This window comes from Halichoerus grypus, chromosome 6, assembly GCF_964656455.1.
Source record: "Halichoerus grypus chromosome 6, mHalGry1.hap1.1, whole genome shotgun sequence".
NCBI classification, from domain to species: domain Eukaryota; kingdom Metazoa; phylum Chordata; class Mammalia; order Carnivora; family Phocidae; genus Halichoerus; species Halichoerus grypus.
In genome coordinates, this window is record NC_135717.1 from 79,475,486 (window position 1) to 79,496,956 (window position 21,471).

The following is a 21,471-nucleotide window of genomic DNA, read 5'->3' on the forward strand; positions in this document are numbered from 1 at the left end:
TCTTTTACTTTTTTGATTGATGTTCACTTAGCCCATAAATTCTCTAAACATTTAATATCACTTACAAATTTGATTGATTAAATTAGCTCCGACTGTTTAAGCTATAATTAAGCACTTCAAAAGTCTAACAAGGCAGACTTACGAATCTAACAAAATCTTAGACTCTAAGCATTTAACACTAAGAACTTAAACACTTATTCATGAAACAGAGTAAATCTCAACTTGTCGATCTAATCAGATTTATTTAAGCATTTAATCACCAAACTTAATCCACCTAAGTTATGAAATCAACATCTCAAGTCCAATATGTCGCATACTTTTATACTTTTCCAACACTTTAAAAAGCAGATAAAAATTATACACGTTGAAATGGTGGATGCCTAATTTTGTTATGTGAATTTTTAAAGAAATACAAAATTTTTCAATTAAATTTTTAAAGTTCCAAAAATTACAGACAGAACACAGATTACTCCGATGACTGCAGCAGTGACTGGCGCTCACACCCTTAGACCCATCACAAAAATGTTAATATACGTTTGCATCATTCACCCTCTGTATATTGATCTCCAAGCCTCTAGTCAGGCAAAGAAGGCCGAACGAGCCTCACGCTTGGGCTGAGGTGACTGAGGCAAAGGTTTAGGGTCGTACACACTTACAGACTCGGGTTGGGAGCCCCTTGTTTGCAGTTGCTCTGCTGTTACAGATACGGAGAGTCACCTGGAGATTGGGCCAGTCTGGGGATGCGGGCTGGACGCGCCTCCTGAAAGATTTTCACCCAGCGGGCTCATCACCTGTGGGGGTGACTTCCTGTGGTCAAATTTGGCCTGCTACGATCACAAAACTCACCAAACCTTCACTTAAAGAAACTACAACCCAGTGCATCTTTCATCCCTGCATGTCCTTTAAGTCGAACTGCCTGATACAAGTACAAGAAAGCCACAGCTCAGTCGGTTCAGCATCTGCCTTCGGCTCAGGTCGTGATCCCAGAGTCCTGGGATCGAGTCCCGCGTTGGGCTCCCTGCTCCGCGGGGAGTCTGCTTCTCCCTCTCTCTCCTGCTCCCCCTGCTTGGCTCTCTCCCTCTCTCTCCTGCTCTCTGTCAAATAAATAAATAAAATCTTAAAAGAAAGAAATCCACAGCTTGATTATTAACCAAAACTTGGCTATGGGACGCACATTGAATGACATTTTGGGGAAACTCACCTTTTTTTTTTAGCCACATTCAATATCAAACGGACTTGGGTGTTCACACGTTTGTTTCCTTTCTGGTACTCAGACAGCCACAACTTTGCTCCCTCCCTTCCTCCTTCCTCCCTTCCTTCCTTCCTTCTTCCCTCCCTCCCTCCCTCCCTCCCTTCCTTCCTTCCTTCCTCCCTCCCTCCCTTCCCCCCTCCCTCCCTCCCTCCCTCCCTCCCTCCCTTTCTCCCTTCCCTGCATCCCTTTCCCTAAATATCTTTTGAAACTAACATGCTTCTGGCATCGTCTAGCAGACTTAGGCCTGCTTTGATTTTTCTTGCACAGAGGTATGGTATCAGCTACTTTCCAAGAAGCCCTGGTTTCTTTAAGTGGTGAGTGTTATTAGGGACCAATGTCTGGGCACTCCTGGTGCAAATCCGATTATCCACGTGAGAACTGCAGGCGAGGAGGAGTTCCCACCTCCAGTCCTCTAGTGGGAGAGCCAGAAAATGAGTTCACACTTATTGGTCCAATTTAACTCCAACCCTACTAGGTCCTTTAGAAATACATATTCTGTAACGGCGTTCATTTTATTCCCCCCCTTTAAACCACCAGCTTTTAGCTACCAGCTGCTGCTTTCCAAACAACCTTAATATGTCATGCTATATGTATATTTTAATTATAATGGGAACGAACCTTTCCATGTCGTAAATGAACGTGTATTGACTTCGATCCCAGATGCCCTAGTGGGGCTGCAAATGTGTTCCTCGTCCCTTTTATGATCCTTGAGTGTCTTATCAACCATCATCCTCAGGGCATTTTATTTGACAGTCACACAATTTCATTTCATCCCACTCTATTGAATTCACTAGGCTTGATCCCAATTTCGAAGTGTCAGCTTCAGCTCTCTTCCTTTCTCCCGGAGCACCTTTGCCTTCTGGCCCTCCTCTGCCTTTTATCCTGGAAATAGGGCTGTCATTTTATTTCTCCCTGTTATCTTTAAGACTCCTCTCAGGCTGTCTCAGTGTATGTGCCTCAACCATCTGCTCTTTAAAGAGGCCAGACTTTTGGAGAAAATAGGATCAATATATATTCAGCAAAGTTAACCTATTTGACAACATATTTTTGTAAGTAATTAGATTTGTCTTCCATAGTACACAGGATGGAGAAAGGCAGAGAACCCAGTTTCCATCAACTTGTACTCAAAGTCTAAACCCCTCTTCCCGTCACACCATCCATCCCCTGCCAAACCCTCATCCTCAAGTGCTCAGCATTTGCTTGCCCCAATCCAGCTCCCAACTCCTGGTCTCCCACCTCCATCCACTGTTTTGCCCCATAGTGACTTGCACACATCCCGTATCCCCTTCCCTTCCGTGGAGGACAGACCTGAAGGTGCCCCCAAGATCCCTGACTCCCGGTGTTCACACCTCTGTGTGACATCCTCCCCATGAGTGCGTGGGCACCTGGGCCTCTAATGCGTAATAGGCAGAGGCGATGGGATGTCACATCTGTGATTAGGTTATGTTACACACCACTCCGTCTTGCTAACAGACTTGTTCTAGGAGACTCTCTGCGTTGGCTTGATGAAATCAGTGTCCATGTTGGGAAAGCCCACATGGCCAAGCAGTGAGGACAGCCTCTAAGAGCTGAGGACGGCTTCCAGCAGCCAGCTGGCAAGAAGCCGATGTCCTCAGCCGCACAGCCACCAGGAAATGAACTCTGACAACAGCCTGAGCGAGCACGGACGCAGATTCTTCCCCAGTCGAGCCTCCAGATGGCAATCTGGCCAACGCCCTGCCTGCAGCCTTGAAAGAGCAGAGGGCCCAGCGGAGCCGCGCTGGGACTGACACACACAGGTGTGAGGTCAGAACCGGGGCTTGTTTTAAGACGCTAAGTCTGTGGTAATGTGTTGTATAGTAATACAACAATATATAGTAATAAAACACCTACAAACACTGCTTCTTTTGTAGCCCTCCCACACGGTGGCTGCTTATGTTCTCCCACACCCCCGTGTAAAAGCTGGGAGGCAGGGGGCTTGTTTTTCTTACTTCCCACTTCCTGTAGACCATTGTTCTGAGTCTCAGCGGTGTGGCTAGGCCACCTTCTTCCCCTCCTGAGAGCCTCTGCCATTTACTGACCCCCTGGTCCCTCATTCTTCGACAATCTCAGCAGCTGTCTCATAGCTCCTCTCATCCTATGTGAATTTAGTGTTGGTTTGGGGGAAATTTTGTTTCCTTGTTTCTTTTTTTTTTTTTTGCTTTTTTTTTTAAAAAAATTATTTTATTTAAATTCAATTAGCCAACACATAGTACATCCTTAATTTCAGAGGTAGAGTTCAGTGATTCATCACTTGCTCATAACACCCAGTGCTCATTCCATCAAGTGCCCTCCTTAATGTCCATCACCCCAGTGACCCCATACCCCCACCCCACTCCCCACCAGTGACCCTCAGTGTGTTTCCCAGAGTTAAAAGGTTTGGGTGACATTTTCAGCAGGTCACCTGGGCTCTCAGTTTCTTAATTTCCTTCTCTCTGCAGGCCAACTGTCTTCTCTCCAAGCCACCCACCTCCACAGTCACAACTGAGGCTTTGGTATCTCTGGGAACTGGTCCAAAATCATAGAGCCAGGCTGTCCCTCTCTGACCTCTGCCCCCTTCCCTGTCTGCAGGCTGGCTGCTCCCACTGCCGTCACTGCCCGTCCCCAGCACCTCTGCCCTGCTGATCTCTCTGATCCCCCACCCCACCCCGTCAGCCCTCTTACTTTTTTTCTGTTCTCCATATCAAGCTTAGAGTTAATGTCTATGCCTCACCTTGATCCTCTGTCATTTGGTCACACCCATCTGGCAAAACCCCAGCTGTGATGAACCCGACTATCCCAACTATCCCAAACCAGCGTGCTTGCATTCAGGCAGCCTCTGGGAAAGTCACGCAACAGGGCATAGTGGTTCTGCATAAATTCATGGTTACTATGTTCCAACAAGCCCTTAGTACACCCAGGGAACACTAGTAAGTGTCTATGATGATCTCACTCTCCCACGGTGATGATTTCAAGCCTCTGGCCCTTCCTTACGCTTGCACTTGCAGCAAACGAACTTCTGTTTCGCTCTGTCTCTCAGCCTCTCTCTTTAAAAGGGAAAATAGAAGCCATCAAATGAAAATCCCCATCTAGGACACAAATCCACATATGTTTGCTCCCATCCTATCCTCTTTTCCCTCTTGTTGTGATGCAAATGTTCGCATCTTTTCTGCCTTAGCCAAATCTCGTCACTTAGACCTTGGATTCCATCCCTTCTCTTTATCTATAAAAGCTTTTACTATTTGTGGTCTCTTATCGTTCCCATATATTCAACCTCTTCCTCTTGATTGGATCCTCCCCATAAGCTTTTAAATATATATATTTTTGCCACCCCATTTTCTCTTCTTCTGGGACTTCAATTACCTATGTATTAGATATTTCTCTCTCAGATTGGTTACTTTCTATTGATTTATCTTCAAGTTCATTTTTCTCCTTCCACTGAGATCTTATTTGGCCATTAAGCCCATCCAGTGAATTTTATTTTTTAAATTCCAGATATTTAGTTCTAAAATTTTCATTTGAGGGGCACCTGGGTGGATCAGTCGGTTAAGCATCTGATTCTTGATTTCTGCTCAGGTCATGATCTCAGGGTTGTGAGATCGAGCCCCTTGTTGGGCTCTGCGCTGGGTGTGGGCCTGCTTAAGTTCTCTCTCCCTCTCCCTCTCTTCTGCCCCTCCCCCTGCTCGCACTCTCTCTTTCTAAAAAAAATAAACAAAATTTTCATTTGATTATTTTTTATATTTTCTATTTTTCTGCTGTGGTTTCCTGTCTGTTCATTTATTATAAATGTATTTCTCTTTATATCCTGGAACATGGTTTTAAGAGCTGTTTTAAAATTCTTGTCTGATAATTCCAACATCTGGGTTATCTTGGGATTGGCATCAGTTGCCTGCTTATCCCTTGAGAATGGGTCACATTTTCCTGGTTCTTTTTATGTTGAGTAACTTTGGATCATATCCTGAATATTTTGAAGGTTACGCTGAGGAGACTCTGGATTCTATTTTTTTTTTTTAAGATTTTATTTATTTGACAGAGAGAGACACAGTGAGAGAGGGAACACAAGCAGGGGGAGTGGGAGAGGGAGAAGCAGGCTTCCTGCCGAGCAGGGAGCCCGATGCGGGGCTCGATCCCAGGACCCTAGGATCATGACCTGAGCCGAAGGCAGACGCTTAACGACTGAGCCACCCAGGTGCCCCTCTGGATTCTATTTTATCATTCAGAAAAGTATTGATATTTTTTTCTTAGGAGGCAATTAACCTGACTATACTCAAACTACAGATTCTGTCCTACCTGCAGCAGGCAATTGCTCAAGTCTCAGTTTGGTTCTCTCATCTTTAGCTGGGATTCCCTGCTCATATGTGGTTCAAGCATAAGCCAAACGCTTGGGCAGAGTTTATGCAGAGAAATTTGTGTTCCTTTTCTCTGACTCTTTCCTTTCCTCTTTCTAGGATTCACCCCTCACTCTTCAGCAGCCTTGATTGCTCTGGGCTCTATCCCCTGGCTCCTCTGCCTAAGAGACAGTGCGTTTTCTACCGGAATTATGCCCATCCTCTGCTGCTCTGTGACTGTGGTCAACACAGGGAAAATCCACAAGAAGTAGGAGCTCATCTCATGTCAGTTCTTCTTCTACACTTTGAATCCCCTCCAAAATCTACCTACATGGATTCACTCTCCAGAGTCCTCAGATAGTTTTCTTTTGTTCGTTTGTTTGTTTTGAATGCTGTCCAGAGTGTATTGTTGTTATCTGTGAGAGGGTTGGTCAGTTAGAAACTGATTCTTCTATACCAGAAATAGGACTCTTTCCACAGATAGGTTCAATTCTCCCTGCTAAATTCCTCAAACCCTCTCTTGATCCACAATCTCCTTTAGCTATCTGCCCTATGTATCTTCCCAGCTTGTTTTCTTGACATAATTGTCTTTCCCCATTTCTCACCTTCTACTTCCTTCTCAACTCTCTCCAGCACAGCTTCTGTGTCATCACTGCGATGAAATGGCTCTTTCCAAGATCCCCAGTGATCTTCAACTCACTGAGTCTGATGGATACTTATTAGCCCTCATCTTTGAACTCATGATCTTTCCCTTAAATCTAGTCCTCGTCCCTATTGCCTATCTCCATGAATGGCTCCACCAATCATCCTCTTAGGCTGATTAGAAACCTGACAGGTCATTTTTGACACTTTTCCCTACCTAATTCCCCATATCCATCACCCATCTGTACATTTCATCTTCTAAATCTCTCTCGAGTCTATTCATATCCTTCCTTCATCACTACCCCCAACCTAGACCAAGCTAACTTCATCTTGTGCCTAGGCCACAGTTAAAGCCTCCTGTATCCATTTTGGCCCCTACCACCCTCCAATTTGTTCTCTATACTACAGCCAGAGTGAAAGTCTCAGAATGCAAATCTGATCCTGTCATTCTCTTGTTTAAAACACTTCAGTGATGGCTTATGTGTCTTAAGACATATGCGCATGTCAAAATCCTTAACACGGCCCACGGTAGTCTGCTGCTTATGTGATTCTTTGCCCTTCTCTCGCACCGTGCCCTCTCACAACTGCCTTGCTCCAGACACATTAGCATTTTCTGTGCTGTGGCAAACTGATGACTGGATTTAAGGCTTTTAATTAGTCAGCCTTTTAGATGTGGTTTTGGTTTGAAGGGCAGAACTTGAGTTGTGATTTTAAACCACGGAGTTGCCTTTGATAAGCATTTAGGGATATTCTAAGATCATTAAGAAAGTTGATATAAATGTAACTCATATGGCTATTACTGTTGGATTTATTGATTTCAACCCACCATGCAGATTCCTCAGTTGCTACCCACGCGTTGAGCTAGACGGTGTACGTGTGGGACACACACGTGCACACTCACAGATAGCTACCACGGGTTTCCGAGTACTCCGCCTCCGGGGAACGAACACCAACAGCTTTCATTTCACCTTAAGGCCTTCTGCAGGGGCGTTTTGCTTTTCTCGGCCTCCGCACTTTCTGATTTCACAATGTTGCCTGTGCATTTTTGTCTTTACAGGGTACATGCTGACCACTAGGAATCCCAGACATAGGAGCTGTACTTCTTCAGACAGAGTCTGAGCAAGACTTTGTAAAACCTAGGTGGCTCCAAACCACTCGAGGCGTGCATGCTTCCCGCAGATACTGACCCACCTTGGGTCGCACACATGCACACCCCCTCAGAATTACTGGTGTTCATTATATGCAATGATTTTGATCGGTCTCTCTCTGTTTTTCACACTGGAGCACTTGGGTCTAGGCCACTCTCACCCTCACAATACCTCTGAAGGTAGCCAGGAATCTAAAGGCCCTAACTTGGTCCAGGGCTGGGCAACGTTTGTTGTTGCCTGTTTTTGTAAAAAAATATTTTTTTAAAAAAGATTTCTTTATTTATTTATTCGGGGTTGGGGGGAGGAATGGAGGGAGAGGGACAAGCAGACTCTGTGCTGAGCATGGAGCCCAACGTGGGGCTTGATCTCAGGATCCTGAGATCATGACCTGAGCCAAACCCAAGAGTTGGATGCTTAACTGACTGAGCCACCCAGGCGCCCCTGTAAATAAAATTTTACTGGAACACAGTCATGCGTATTCCTTTATGAATTGTTTATGACTGCTACAGTGGCAGGGTTGAGTAGTTGTGACAGAGACTGTATGGACTGCAAAGTCGAAAATCTTTAGTATCTGGCCTTTTACAGGAAAAGCTTACAGACCTCTGATTTAGTACAGTTGTCTATTTTAGCAACAATCCATACCGAAGTGGAGTTCCCAGATTTAGCAATTAAAAATACAGGATCCTCAGATAAATGATGAAGAATTTTTTTAGAATAAGTATGTCCCAAATATCACATGGCGACCCTATGACAAGGGCTTGCACAGGACTCCTGTCCTTCCCTCGGTCCTGCTACACCTCCCTCACTGAGCTTTGGAAGAGAAAGAAGTTGAGGGAAAGAGGGGCCTTTGGGATGATTTGCATTCTTTAGGGGAGGGAGTGTGGAAAGGAAGCCGGAGAACCATCTTTGGTCACTTCTGCCTTCTTCACCATGAGAAACGGGGGAGGTCCAGCTTGGGTCCTCCGGGTGCAGCTGGTAGGCTTCCGTGATCAGTAAGCACTCTTCAGACTGCCCGAGTAAATGCTGAAGGGAGTGGGGTAGGGGAGGAACTGTTTCACTCTTCACGCCTGGAAGTGCTTCTTTCAACGAGCAGCTCCCTGTGCATCCGGCTGATGGTTATAAATCTTCTCATGGTCTGGTTTGATGCCCCGATCTTCATCCCCGGGAGATGCGGAAACCACCACTCTTCACTGGTAGATGTGGAGGTAGGTCTGCTCACCCACTCCGCTTCCTCCTCTCCATGTTCTCTCTGTGGCGGAGGGTTGGTTGACGTGGCTTGTGAGGGAAGACACCTCTGCAATCACCTGGCCCCTGTAGCTGAGGGGGGCTGGACAGAGTAGCAGCTAAGTGCCCCAGACCTGCAGCCAGCCAACCTGGGCTTATATCCGGGCTCAGTCTTTTCAGGCGACATGACCTGGGGGAAGTTACCTACCCTCGGAGCCTCCAACCCCTCATCTGTAAAGCGCAGAGACGCTGGTAGTACCTATGTCGTGGAGCTGTTGTGGGGACCAAAAGGATGGAAACATGTGAAGTACTCGGAACGGAGCCTGACACGTAAGCACTTGATAAATGTTCGCTTGTTCTCTGCTTCACAAGCTGACTTGGAGAAACCTATCGCCCGATGTGGTGGCCCTAAAACCCAGCCTCCGGCAGTGTGAACTCTGCCCACTAGGTGTCACCATTCAGCAGGCACTGTCCCTTAGCTTGACTTGGGGGAACGTGTGCTTACCATTTTTGATTTGACTTGGTGATTTCAAGGGGGATAAATGGACACACAATCTTTTGAAGTCTTTGGGGCTTCGGAAATTCCAGCAGAACTGCTGACGACCAGGCTGGAAGGAGCTGTTTGGAGTACTGCCTTTGTTCATAAAGTGACATATAATAATTTTTGTTGTTGTTGTTCAAACCAAGCTATTTTGAGAGTGAAAGGGGGACTATTCATAACTATGCCAGGACAAGTGGAGTAAATGGGGTGTGCCCTGACAACCTGGATATAGTCACCTTATCAGTAGGGTAATTATTCCTCAGCATTCCCAGAATCTCCAGGACAGAAATGTGATGACCTTTCTTAGAAGTCAGCTACAGCGAAGTGTGGCTCCGTGCTTTTGGGAGCTCCTGCCGCCCTAAGTGTGTCTTACCTCCTTGTCAGGTCAATTATTTGAGTTTTGTCCTCAACAGACTTGATCAGCCTCACGGACTGCAAGTCCCCTTGGCTACCTTTGTGTTGAATAATCCCATATCCTCTACAGCCTTTCCCCATGTGGTTTTCTTGCAGCCGTAAACCCCTCTGGGGGCACTGAGTCCCCATCTCTGGATGTGTTGATGGAGGGTGAACAACCACTTTCTGGGTTATTGCTGAGGGACCGCTAAGGTTTCTCCATCCCTAAGGCTCCATAATTCTATTATTTCTGATTTATCTTCCTTTAAAGGGCAGGAGGAAACCAACATTTGTTAGGCTCCTAGCATGCATCAGATATTGTGTTTTTTTTTTTTTTTTAAGATTTTATTTATTTATTTGAGAGAGAAAGAGAGAGAAAGCACAAGCAGGAGTGGCAGGCAGAGGGAGAGGGAGAAGCAGACCCTCCTGCTGAGCAGGGAGCCCGATGCGGGGCTTGATCCTAGGACCCCGGGATCATGACCTGAGCTGAAGGCAGATGCTTAACAGACTGAGCCACCCAGGCGCCCCAAATATTGTGCTTTTGCCTCCATCATCTTAGTTATCCCCTCAATCCTGTGGCATTGATACTATTAAGTCACACAGTTCACAGGTAAGGAAACTGAGGCCTAGAGAGGTCACAACCCGTAAGAGGCAGAACCAGGATTTAATTCCGGGTCCGTTGGGCTCCAAAGCACCTTGGTCACTTGCACACCAGGCTGCCTCTCTGTTTTTACAGGAGGACCCGCTCCAGGGCAGGTATCTCTGGCAAGTCCCTTTCCCTCCCTCGGTCTCAATTTTCTCTTCACGAAGCTGGGCAGAGCTAGCCATACTGTGTTAAAGGGCTGCCCCAGTGACTGGAGACAGGCCGGTGGTTAGTGTAGGAAGACTCTATGGGGGGGGGTTCGTGAACAAGGCTTTGAAGGAAGGAAAAGGGGAGTCAGAGGAGGTGGATTATTTGGTTATGTAATGGACACAGGCAAGACTGTGAGCGTCTAAAGGAGAGGGGGCCCAGGAGATGAGTAGAAACTGCCAGTCTAATTAGGAGAGGCCAAGGGGACCCTGGTGACTATACTCAGGTTTAAAAAATCCGACGCAACTCATACTCAGCCCACGACCGTGCACGTGGGAAGCACAGCATCCACTTGACAACAGTAATGCTGAGGAGAAGCGACCGCTGTTCAGCCTCACTTCGGAAAAGGGTCGAGGCCTTCTGGCTTCCAGACTCCAGGCCCAGTACGGCCTATTGGAAGCGCTGGGCCAGAGATTCCTAACTTGAGTTTTTCCTGCTTCAATCCAGTCCCTCTGCCACACGGTGCCCTTTACCCGCACTTGGAGGCCTTTCGCTCCTGGGGAGACCGACAGCGGCTCCTCCTCCTGGGTATCTGCGGACTGGATCACTACACACCCGCGTCGTCAACCTCTCAACTGGTCCGCCCCAAATACCGGGGACGGATTTCTCAGGCGTGGGGGAGGGGGCGGTAGGCCGGCCGGCGCGGCCCGCGGGGGACAGCGGCGACCCAGGCCGCGACGGCCCTCGGGGCGGGGCGAGCGCGCGGGCTCCCGGGTCCCGGCCGCCCCCTTCCCACGTCCGCTCGCGGCGGCGGCCCGGGCCCGCGGGGGGCAGCGGACGGGCGTCCTGCGTACGTCTCGGCGGAGCGGCCGGTCGGGAACCCCGCGGCGGGAGGGGAGGAAGGCTTCCGGAAGGAAGCCCAGAAGGTGGCCACGCCTGGCGCGGGACGCCGGTGCCCCGCGCCCGTGGGCTCCCCGCGGGCTCCCTCCGGCTCGCACGCGGCGGGGCGGCCAGGGGTGTGGGCGGGCCCCGGCCCCGGCCCCACAGGGGCGGCTCCCGCTCCCTCCCAGGGCTCCGAACCCCCCCTCCCCTGGCGCTCGGGCCGCGGCCCCTCGGACCCGCCTCGCCCCGCCCCGCCCAGCGGCCGGCCCCGCCCCGCGGCCTCGCCATTCCCGGGCAGGCCCCGCCCCCCGCCGCGAGCCCCCGGCCCCGCCCCCCGTTTCCGCTGGCGGCGGCGGCGGCGGCGGCGGCGGTGCGGGAGCGGGAGCGAGGCGGGACCCCACGTTCCCCGAGCGCGGTGAGTGCTGCCCGGGGCGGGCCGGGGGCCCGGGAGCGCGAGACCTTCCGGGGCTCGGGCCGGCTGTGGGCGGGCCTGGCCAGCCCACCCCCCGGTCCCCGTCTTGGGGAGCAGCTCGGGGGCGCCCCGGGGAGGGATGACGGGAGGGAGGCTGTGGGCGAGCTGAGAGGGAGGGATGGGGTAGGCGCCCTGTGAGGACGCGGGAAGCCGCTGGGGAAGGGGGTGTGTGTGCGCGGGGCCCCGTAACAGAGCGAAGAGGGGTCTGCAGGGGGAGAGGCTCGGAGGAAGACCCTTTGGGAAAGGGGCTGCGGGAGAACGGACAGCGGAATCCCAAGTGAAGGGATGGGAGGGCTGTAGGATGCAGCAGAAGGGGAGAGCCTCAGAGCTGTCAAGGCTTTCTGACTGTGTGGCCCAGTGAACTGGCTTGGGCTAGTCCCTAGAGCGCCCCCAGGGAGGGCGGGGAAGGGGGCTCGGGCAGGGCTGGGATGCTGCCTGCGGCCCCCCGGACACCCCTGACCTCTCCTTGGGCCACCGCTGGCAGATCGGCACTCACAGTGACAGGGCTTTGGCACACTCCGAGTTCCAAGATGTAGTCCATCTGTGCATCCAAGTTTGGGACTTTAAAAAACTTTCTTGTGGTTAGAAAAAAAAAAAAGTCCAAACAAGAAACTGGCTTGTTATGTGAGCAGAATTTGTACTTACGTTTGTACTTACAAATTCGGACCTGGAATCTTTGATGTCCTCTTTTTGAAAAAGATATTGACCTCTTCCTTAACTCCTCTCCGAATGCCTGTACTGTCTGGGCCAACCTGCAGCATTGGAATAATATGGGATCCCCTGGGTTGTGTCAACCAGGTTGTGTCTTCCCATCCCAAAAATGGGGATAAGAGGGCCGCAGCTCACTTCCCTTTGGTTCAGAGAAGCAAACTCATATGAAGGTGTCCTTCTGACCTGCAGCTGTCCCCTTCTCTGGGGTGACTCAGGTATTTCCTCCTCCAGGAAGCTTTCCTGGACTAGTGGAGAAAACTGAGGACTCATGCTCTGATCCCTGTATACCCGGCAGCTTCCCTCTCTCTACTAAAAATAGCCACAGAGAATGTTTTGTATGTATGTTCTGCTATAAAGATGTGCAGTCAGCTTGTCATCGTAAGTAATGGGGAAGGGAGGCGAGGTATTATGGATAATTTCAAACAATGGACTGGACAAATCATTTATATTTAGCTAAGGAATGCAGCCAGGGAGGCAGACATTCATTCACAGGGGCTTCCTATCTTCCACCTGGTCCTGGCAGGGCTGATGCAGCTGGGCTTTGGGTTGGGGGTGAGGGAGGGAACAGGATTGGGGTGGATGAAACTTGAAGGGTAAATCAGCTCTGCACTTACTCATTGAAGACCTGCTGTGTGCAAGGCCCCGAACAGCTGAGAGTAGACCAGAATGGAATGGGATTTTTTTTTTTTTTTTGGTTTGACTAAATCAGATTGTAATCTTTAAATCTATGAACAGATATTTAGTATTAATAATAATAATGACCAGTGTTTATAAAGTAATTTGTAGTTGGCCAAGTGCTTTCCCTGCACATTAGCTGTACATAATTTTATTTGATTCACACATAATCTTGTAAAGTTTATGTTCTTTATAATTGCCTTCTTATAGATTGGGAAAATGAGGCTCAGAGAGAGTCAATGACTTTTCTGAGGTTACAGAACTCATTAGGTGGAAGAAGCAGAACTTGAACCCGTGGCTTCTGACCCCCCCCACCCCGCCATGTGTTTTGCATTATGCTGTGCTGTCTCTGCCATTCTTCCCCATTGAGTCTGTGGAGAGCCGGGCTCTGATCTTAGCTCTAACACCATCTGTTTGTGCAGCCCTGGGCATGTTACCTCCCCTTTTCAGCTCTGTGTTTTCGAGGGTTACTGGAATGAGATGTTTCTAGAGTCTCTTCCTGTATTAGATAATTAACGATAGAAGATGCTAGTGGCAGCCAATCAGTCAAGTAATAAGTGCACTCTATTTAAAATTTTTAAAATTGTGGTATAAAACAAAACGAAATATACCATCTTAGCCATTTTTAAATGTAGAGTTGTGCAACAGATCTCCAGAACTTTTGCATCCTGCAAGACTGAAACTGTATGCCCATTAAACAGTAACACTCCATTTCTTCCCCCCACAAGCCACCATTCTCCTTAGTGTGCTTTATTATGCTCTTACTGTGTGCTCAATACATGTTGGCCTTGAGGAATTACTAAGGAGGGTTGTGGAGAAGCAGGCCAGCTTAAATAGGAAGGCCTTGGGCCTGTGGTGGCTGCCTAGAGAGCTGGCCCTTATCTCCTTGTCTGTAACTCCAGTTCCTGCTGTATTAAGTGAGTGAGTGGGAGAGGCCTTGGGCAAGTGCCTTCACCTCTTGTAGCTTTAGCTTCCTGCTTGCAAAATGAAGATAACAATACCAAGCTCTCGGGGCTATTAGAAGGAGCAATGAGATAATGTATGTGAAGCTCGGAGCTTTGGGCCTCACACACAGCAGGTGTGCAGTAAATAGTGGTTGTTATTTATAACCTAGCTGAGGAGACTAGACTAATAAGCTCAGAGCAAGAGAGGACAAGACTTCTTTTCTTCTACCATGAAAGCCCAGGCCTGGTGTGATTGTCATCCTCACTGACTGAGAGGGAATGGATCAACTCCAGGTACCTTAGCCTGGCACTCAGCATCCTTCCTATCCATCTCCAGCCTTCCTGTCTAGCCTTATCTCCCGGCCTTCTCCCCTAGGGACCCTTGGTTCCAGCCAAACTAATCTCCCAAGCATGCTTTGCTCATTCCTTCTTTGTCTCTGAGTTCACACTGTTCCACTTTTCTGGAGTGCTCTTCCCCACCTCGTCCTCCCCCACTTTCAAGACCCTATTCATGTTTGAGTTCCTTCCTGGAGCCTTCCCTGGCCACCCATCCCCAAAGCACCTCTTTTTCCTTGGAACGCCTCTGGCATTTTCTGTCTTCATCTCTCCTGGCTTTTATACACTGCCCGGGGTGATTCTTTAGTGAATTCCACAAACACTTAATGCATGTGTCATAGTACAAGAGTCTGTGCTAAGTTCTGATGATGCAAAAATGAAAAAACATAAAGGTCCTTGTCTTCATGGGGTGTATAATGCAGTAAAGGTTAAGAAAGGGCTTCAAAAAGTGGTATTTCAAGGTATAAGGTGAGTGGCCTACTGTATTGTGTGGGTTCAAACAGGGGGATTGATCACCCCAGTTCTGGAGAAGCACTTCATGCACCAGGGGGTGTTTGATGTGAATTTGGAAGAGTGGCTTGCACTTCAGCAGAAGGGAGGAAGGATCAGCCTGCAGAGAGGCACTGAGAGTGTGGGCTGATGAGTAGGTTGTGTGAAGGGAAGCAGAGGGAGGAAAGCCTAGACAGGTAGACAGTGGGCCTGTTGTGGTGGCTGCACATGTGCAGCCAAGAAATTCCATCCATCCATCCATCCATCCATCCATCCATCCATCCACCCACCCACCCACCCATCCACCCATCCACCCATCCATCCATCCACCCACCCATCCACCCACCCACCCACCCACCCATCCACCCATCCGTCCGTCCGTCCATCCATCCATCCATCCATCCACCCATCCATCCACCCATCCATCCACCCATCCATCCACGAGAAGCTGAGTGCCCACCATGTGCAGGCACTGAGCTGCTGCTGGGGAGACAGCAGTCAGCATTGGGAGGCTCAGGAACTTTGCAGGTTTTTGCACAGGGGCTGCAGAAGCAGGGCTAGGCCTAAGGAGGGAGAGTCTGGGGTCTGGGAAGGGGGAAATCATGGCGGGGAGAGCACTGGGAAGCTGTGAGGAATGGCGAGGAGAGGAGCCGGACTGGGGACATTTTGGAGGCAGGGTGGAGGGCCTTTGTGAATTGATTGGGATGGGGGGTGAGGAAAGGAGGAAGGGGGATTGGATTGAAGCCGATTCTGAGCTGGGTGACTGTCAGTGGGCAGTGCCATTTACTGTTCCCAGTGCTTACCATCCTTTCTCCAAGTAGATTGGAAGCCCCTTCAGGACATGGATTCCAACTCCCTCTGTGTTCTTCCTGGCCCAGTGCTCACTGCTGAGTGGCACAGAGTGGGCACTGTGTGGACCTCTGATGTGCTCAAGAAATGAATCTTGCACCTTCTACAATGCCAGATTTGCACCCACAGCAATATTTATTTGTACATGGGCCTGGCTTTTTCCAGAGTCACGTTCTGCAGAGAGCCAAATATCTCCTGTATATGTCTTCATAGCCCAAGTTAACTACCCTTCCAACTTCGCTCCGGTTTTCTCTTTCCCTTGATGGCCATTTTCTGCCACATTGTTATTGCTCCACAGGATAACTGTGGATGTAGTCGAGATGGAAAGAACAACGTGGCCTGTTCCTTTACATCAAGCCCCTCACATAGGGTATGTGAGTCAGAGTCGTGTCTCAGTAAAGTTATATCGTTTTACAGATCTTGAAACGTCAGATCATTTGTCAGTGGTCAGAATTACAGATATTAAATCCTTGATGCCAAGGGTCTACCCAGGGATGGCAAATAGGTTTAACATGGATACTGTTACCTCTGTAACTGCCCATAGCAGACATCACTAATCGATCACAGCTATCTTAACTGCTGAGCCAGGGCTTGGGTTCTGCACCTGATGCTTCAGGCACCCACTATTAGCTGAGTGGCATTGGCACCACAGCTGAAACCAGTTTGCCATTTCTGGCCTTCTGTATCTGTTGATTGAATAGATTCTAGGTGGGAGGCTGCCTCCCCAAAGAGTGGCCATTGCTGGACAGAGTTCACCCTGGAGTGGCTTCCCAGCAGAGTGGTGACTTAATTTTTTATTTTCCTGCAGGAATATCCTGGGATCTTCTCTTATCTGTCAGCGGCCAAGGTGTTTGCAGGAAATTCAAAGGAACAGGTCAGTCTGGGTCCATCGTGTGGTGGGGTCTCTGAAAGTGTGTATGTTATAAACTGTCTAAAGTCTCTCTTGCCCTTTAACGGTGGTTTGGGGAGGAAGGAGAGAATGGGATGCTGATATTTTCTACATGTCTCTCTGTCTTAGCTCTTGACTTTGATTTGATAAGCTCCTTCAATTGGGCTTTGGGGGTTAAGGAGACATTTACCCCCTCCCCGCTATTTCTGACAGGATAGTACTCTCAATTTCTTTCCTGACCACCCTGATTACAGGGAGGAGACCTAGGGAAGCAGGAGGGGCCTGTAACTTCCTGCTTCCTGTCTCCTCCCAGCAGGCTTGGGAGCCAGGGTGGAGGACCTCCCCCTAGCTGGCCAGAAAAGAATCTGGAGGAATCTGGCCAATCCTACCTGTCTCTTTTCCTCTGTATTGGCCGCTGCAGCCATGCCCATGGCCCTTCGGGTGGGTACCCTCTGCCGGGACCCTCACCAGGATCCTGATTTCTGCTCCCACAGGCTCCTGGGGTCTTGCTGAGAGCTTCTTTTGTTCCCAGCAGTGGCGCATCAAGGCCCCCCGCCAATGGGAGCTAGCAGGAGCTCCTTAGGCAGGTAGGCAGCCTTGGTGGATGGTGCTGATTCCGGTTCCCTGGGGGTGCTGCTTACAGACCTGGGCCTTTTTGTGTTTTAATTTATGTGTGTTTTATCCTGTGGCTTCCTCCTGCTGGGTGATTTGTAAATCTCTCACCTTCTAAGAATTCAGCAGTGTGGGGGTGGGGAGGGGGGTGGCAGTTGGAAGGATGGTGCTGGCTCATAGCTCACCTTGCCAAAAGATTCCTTTCTCCGCGAGTTTCAGCAGAGATGATATGGTGTCCCAGGAGTGGCCGCAGACCTCTTCTTGTCCTGCCGTACTTTGCATATCATACTTAGGATGCCAGTGCTCACATTTGTCATCCTCATCAGGAGCCTCAGTTTCAGACTCTATGTCCGCAACGAATTTACCTGAAGTCTATCAAATCTTACTTTAAATCTCATTGACTTTTCCCCAGAGTCCTGCAGGGTACCGCTCATTTGCCCCCATGTTACAGGGGCTGCAGCTGGGGCTGAGAGCGGGTCAGGGACTTGCCAGAGACACCCCGGTAGCGGGAGGTGGGGCAGGGATTCCAACCCGAGCCGCCTGACTCCCGCAGCGCCTGCCCTTCCCACTGCAGACCTGCCGCCCCTTCTCGTGGCTCCTGAGAATCGCCTCCAGGTCTGTCCTTTGGCCTGCTGCGGCAGGAATGTGGGAGCTCCCATTTTAAGTCTTCCCCCCTCCCCCCCCCGGGGCCCGGGTGGGGTGTCTGCTTTCATTGTCGCCGCTCCGGGGATTTGGAGCACCGCCTGTGGATGGATGGCTTGGGGCAGCCAGGCCTGAGCTGAAGGAAAGGGTCTGGTGGAGAGCAGGCCGCAGGGAGGGAAAGGCTCGAGGACTCTCTGTCGTTCCCTTGCCGCTCAGCACCTCCTGGCCCATCATGGAGACTCTGTGGGGCTTTCTCCTGGGGAGGTCCCGCCAGGGCAGAACTTGGGGGCGAGCTTCCCGGGAGGCCCGCGCAGCCTTGGGGAGACAGACAGGCCCTGCCGTCACCAGTCACTTCTGGCCAGAAGACCGGCCTCCTTCTGTACATCTGGGAGGGAGACCTGAGGGAGGGACCCTCCGGGCAGGAAGCTTAAACTCTCCTATGGGTTTGGCCTCCCAGGGCTTTGATGTTGCCATTTCTCGTCATGCTGTTGAGCCTCTGGGATGATGACCAGCTCCTGGGATGCGGGCTCTCATGCGGCTCCTGCCTCTGTCTCTAACGGGCTTTGTGGCTCAGGCTGGTTTCCTCACCTGCAAAGTGGGGGTCTGGACGGCCAGTTGCTGAGGTTCCTTTAGCTCTGATGAAGGTGGTTTCTGAGTGGGAGGAGGGGGTTTTTGGCTTCCAGCCCCGGGGCTTCCCAAATACCTCCTCCTCTCACGTGCCCTCCCTGCCTCTGGCCCAGAGGTGGATGGAGGAGGAAAGAGTGAAGTTAATGATTAAACCGGAGGCCCTGATTTCTGAGGGAAGTCGGACTGGGGGCGGAGGTTGTTTACAGAGATGGTCGCCTGTCTGGTTGGTGGCAGGGTCTTGTGGCCTGACTTCGTCCTGTGCTGATGTTATTTATTTGACAGAGACACAGCGAGAGAGGGAACACAGGCAGGGACTGGGGGAGGGAGAAGCAGGCTTTCTGCGGAGCAGGGAGCCCGATGCGGGGCTCAATCCCAGGACCCCGGGATCATGACCTGAGCCGAAGGCAGATGCTTAACCACTGAGCTGCCCAGGCGCCCCACTGCTGCTACTTTTATTTTAACTGCCTCCTGGCCCTGCCTGCTGCATTTAGGAGCTAGAAAGTTCCATTGCTGCACTCCAGCCTGATGAGTTAATAATTTCAAGTTCAAGTATAGCCACAGCATCATGAAACTAGAGTATCTGCCTGGGTGTAGTCCAGCGTCCAAACCCATTCCCTCCTCCTGAACCAACAACTCAGCCTGAGCTGGGTTGAGGCCCTTGTGAACGGGACGGAGCCAGAAGGAGCCAGAAGGAGCCAGAAGGAGCACCTCTGCTGGCTTGGAATGTCACCGCATGCATGCTTTAGTTTATACTCAGGAGTGAAAGGTGGATTATTTTTTGACTATTCATTGTTTAATACTATCTATGCTTTTGAGTTTACCACACCCCTTCTCCCCTCCGTCTTCCTTCCCACTCCCCATAAGGTGGCTGCAAATTAATTGTACTTTGAATACTCACTTGCTTTTTGAGAGTCTTGTGACCATTTTTATGTTCAGCGGTCAGTGTTCGTTCAAATATCTGACCTTGGGATGGGGATGGGAAAGGAAAGGTTGCGGATGGATGACTGTCCAGGGGGTCTGAAGAGTCAGCTCAGCAGACCCCCTGGGGATCCCCCCGCTTTTGGGGGAGGCTTGAGCCTCCCTGCAGGAAGGCTGAGGGTCCTGCAACCCTGGCACAGGATCTTGGTGAGTTCTTGGCCTTGGCCTTAGCAGCATAGGCCACTGCTAACCCTTACAGCACCTTTGTGCACATTGGAAAAACTGCCCTTTCTTGGGTTAAGAAGAAAAATTAAAACGAATAAATGATTGTAAGACCTGACCAAGGCCCAACTGTGCCTGGTAAGTGTCCTGGAGTGGCCCAGGCCATCTGCACGGCGGTGCCCACCACATGCCACCCCACAGGGGCACACGTTGCCCGTGGCACAGGCCCGCTGTGCTCCGCCCACTCCCAGGGAGGGCCGCGGGTCCGGCTCTGAGTCAGGGCCAGGGGCTGCGGCTGGGGACGGGCCTCTGAGAACAGTGGGGGCGGGGGGAGGGACGTGAACTCCGGGAGGGTACTCAGAGCAAGGCTGGAACAAGGTGTGGCCAGGCATGTGTGTCTGTGTGTGTGTGTGTGTGGGGGGGGGGGTTAGTCTGTGTGTGTTTGCCCAAGTGTGTGTGTGGCTGGGTGTGCCTGCGTGGGTTTGTGTGGGAAGGAGTTCTCTTGCATTGTTCTGGGACTCAGGTGAGAGGCCCACCTGAGCCCTTTCAGTCCATCACTATATATCTGCGACGTGAATGCCTCCTCCTTAGAGGGCGGTGTAAGACTTGAACACAACGCCTGATAGTCCTGCTCAGCCCTCTCACCTGGCCACCTGCCGCAGTGCGGAAACTGAGGCTGAGGGGCCTGCTACTCTCCGACAAGCCCTGGGGGTGGTGGTGCCTGGGACAGAGGGAGCGGATCCTGCCCGAACAAGTCCCCAGCCCCACTTGGGCCGAGCCCTATAGAAGGGCTCAGAGGGGCAGGGTGACTGGCTGGGTTTGAATGGGGGTGTGTGAACACGTAGAATGACATGTTGTGTTTTAGAGAAAGTGAGGTAGAGGTCTGGGCTTGCAATTTTCCACTTGTCTTAATCCTGAGAGATTCTAAACAGCTTTGTTTAAAAAACTGGACGTGCACATTGCAGCCACCTGGGGGAGGAAGTGCCGTTGGGCCCCCCAGGAAGGCAATTAGATTTGAAGCCAGAGTTTGGATGTGAATGCAGCTTGTGGGACCTGGAGGGTGGGGAGGGAGAGCCCCTAGAGCAGCCCCAAAGGCATGAGTCACTCTGAATTAGCAGCCGTTGCAAATTGGCTCCCACTTGCTGCTGGAGATGGGCGGGTGGGGAGGAAGCTCCAGGCCAAGGCATCACCCGCCATCCAGGCTGTGGGCACAGAGAGGGACGTGGGTTGGAACTGCCTGTCTGGGCTCTTCCCCTCTCCCACTGTTAGCCAGAGCCGTTGGAGCTGGTGGTGGTCAGCCGGCCTGTGTCTGTGAAGGTCCCCCTCGAGGTACCGTCAGTACCTGCAGGTACCTGCAGTGCGGGGAGGATAATACAGTGCGCCATCCCGTCCAGGGCAGGGCTGGGTGGAACTTTCTTGGGACCCGTAGAGGAACCCAGGGGAGATCGGGCTGGGCCTCGAGGGAGGGGTGAGATTTGGGGAAGCAAAGGAAGGGTTCTTTGAGGGTTTGCAGTGGTGGAGGTTGGGGTTGAGATGGGTGTGACTTGGAGATGAGCGCAGGGAGGAGGGAGGGACATAGCTGGCAAGAGAGGTGGGCTCCACCCTGGGGGCATCTTGAATGCCACCCGGAGGAGAGTCAGATTCTAGGAGGCTAGCAGTAGGGAGTCAGTGTTGGGGGGGTGGTCCCTGAATGGGGGGAATGACAGGCTGAAAGGGATGTTTTAGGAAAAATCAGCTTGTGCAGAATTCAGGGTGAATTTTCTTTTTAACGTACTTTTCTTTGTTGTTGTTGCAAAAATAACACAAATTCATTATAATATTCGTACATTACATAAATTGTATAAAAGGAAAATCTCCTATAATCCTGCCCTTCAGCGATAGTCACTGT

At 50.7% G+C, this 21,471-nt stretch overlaps 1 protein-coding gene across 10 annotated transcripts in view; it reads left to right on the plus strand.

Annotated features, from left to right (window-relative positions):
- The first annotated feature begins 11,005 nt into the window (after window positions 1-11,005).
- Window positions 11,006-21,471, plus strand: part of TSPAN9 (tetraspanin 9) — a 196,691-nt gene continuing 186,225 nt past the window's right edge. Inside the window, exons 1-4 of one of the 10 annotated variants that reach the window (XM_078075509.1) lie at window positions 11,006-11,165; window positions 12,612-12,758; window positions 15,972-16,043; window positions 16,482-16,547. Coding sequence is in view for 2 of the 10 variants with exons in the window: in XM_078075505.1 (XP_077931631.1) it covers window positions 12,722-12,758; window positions 16,482-16,547 (103 nt within the window). In the remaining 8 variants the exon portion in view is untranslated. Of the gene's footprint in view, window positions 11,166-11,511; window positions 11,613-12,611; window positions 12,759-15,658; window positions 16,044-16,481; window positions 16,548-17,056; window positions 17,150-21,471 lie in introns of those variants that run through there. The other 9 variants (XM_078075505.1, XM_078075507.1, XM_078075506.1 and 6 more) reach the window with 9 other exon arrangements.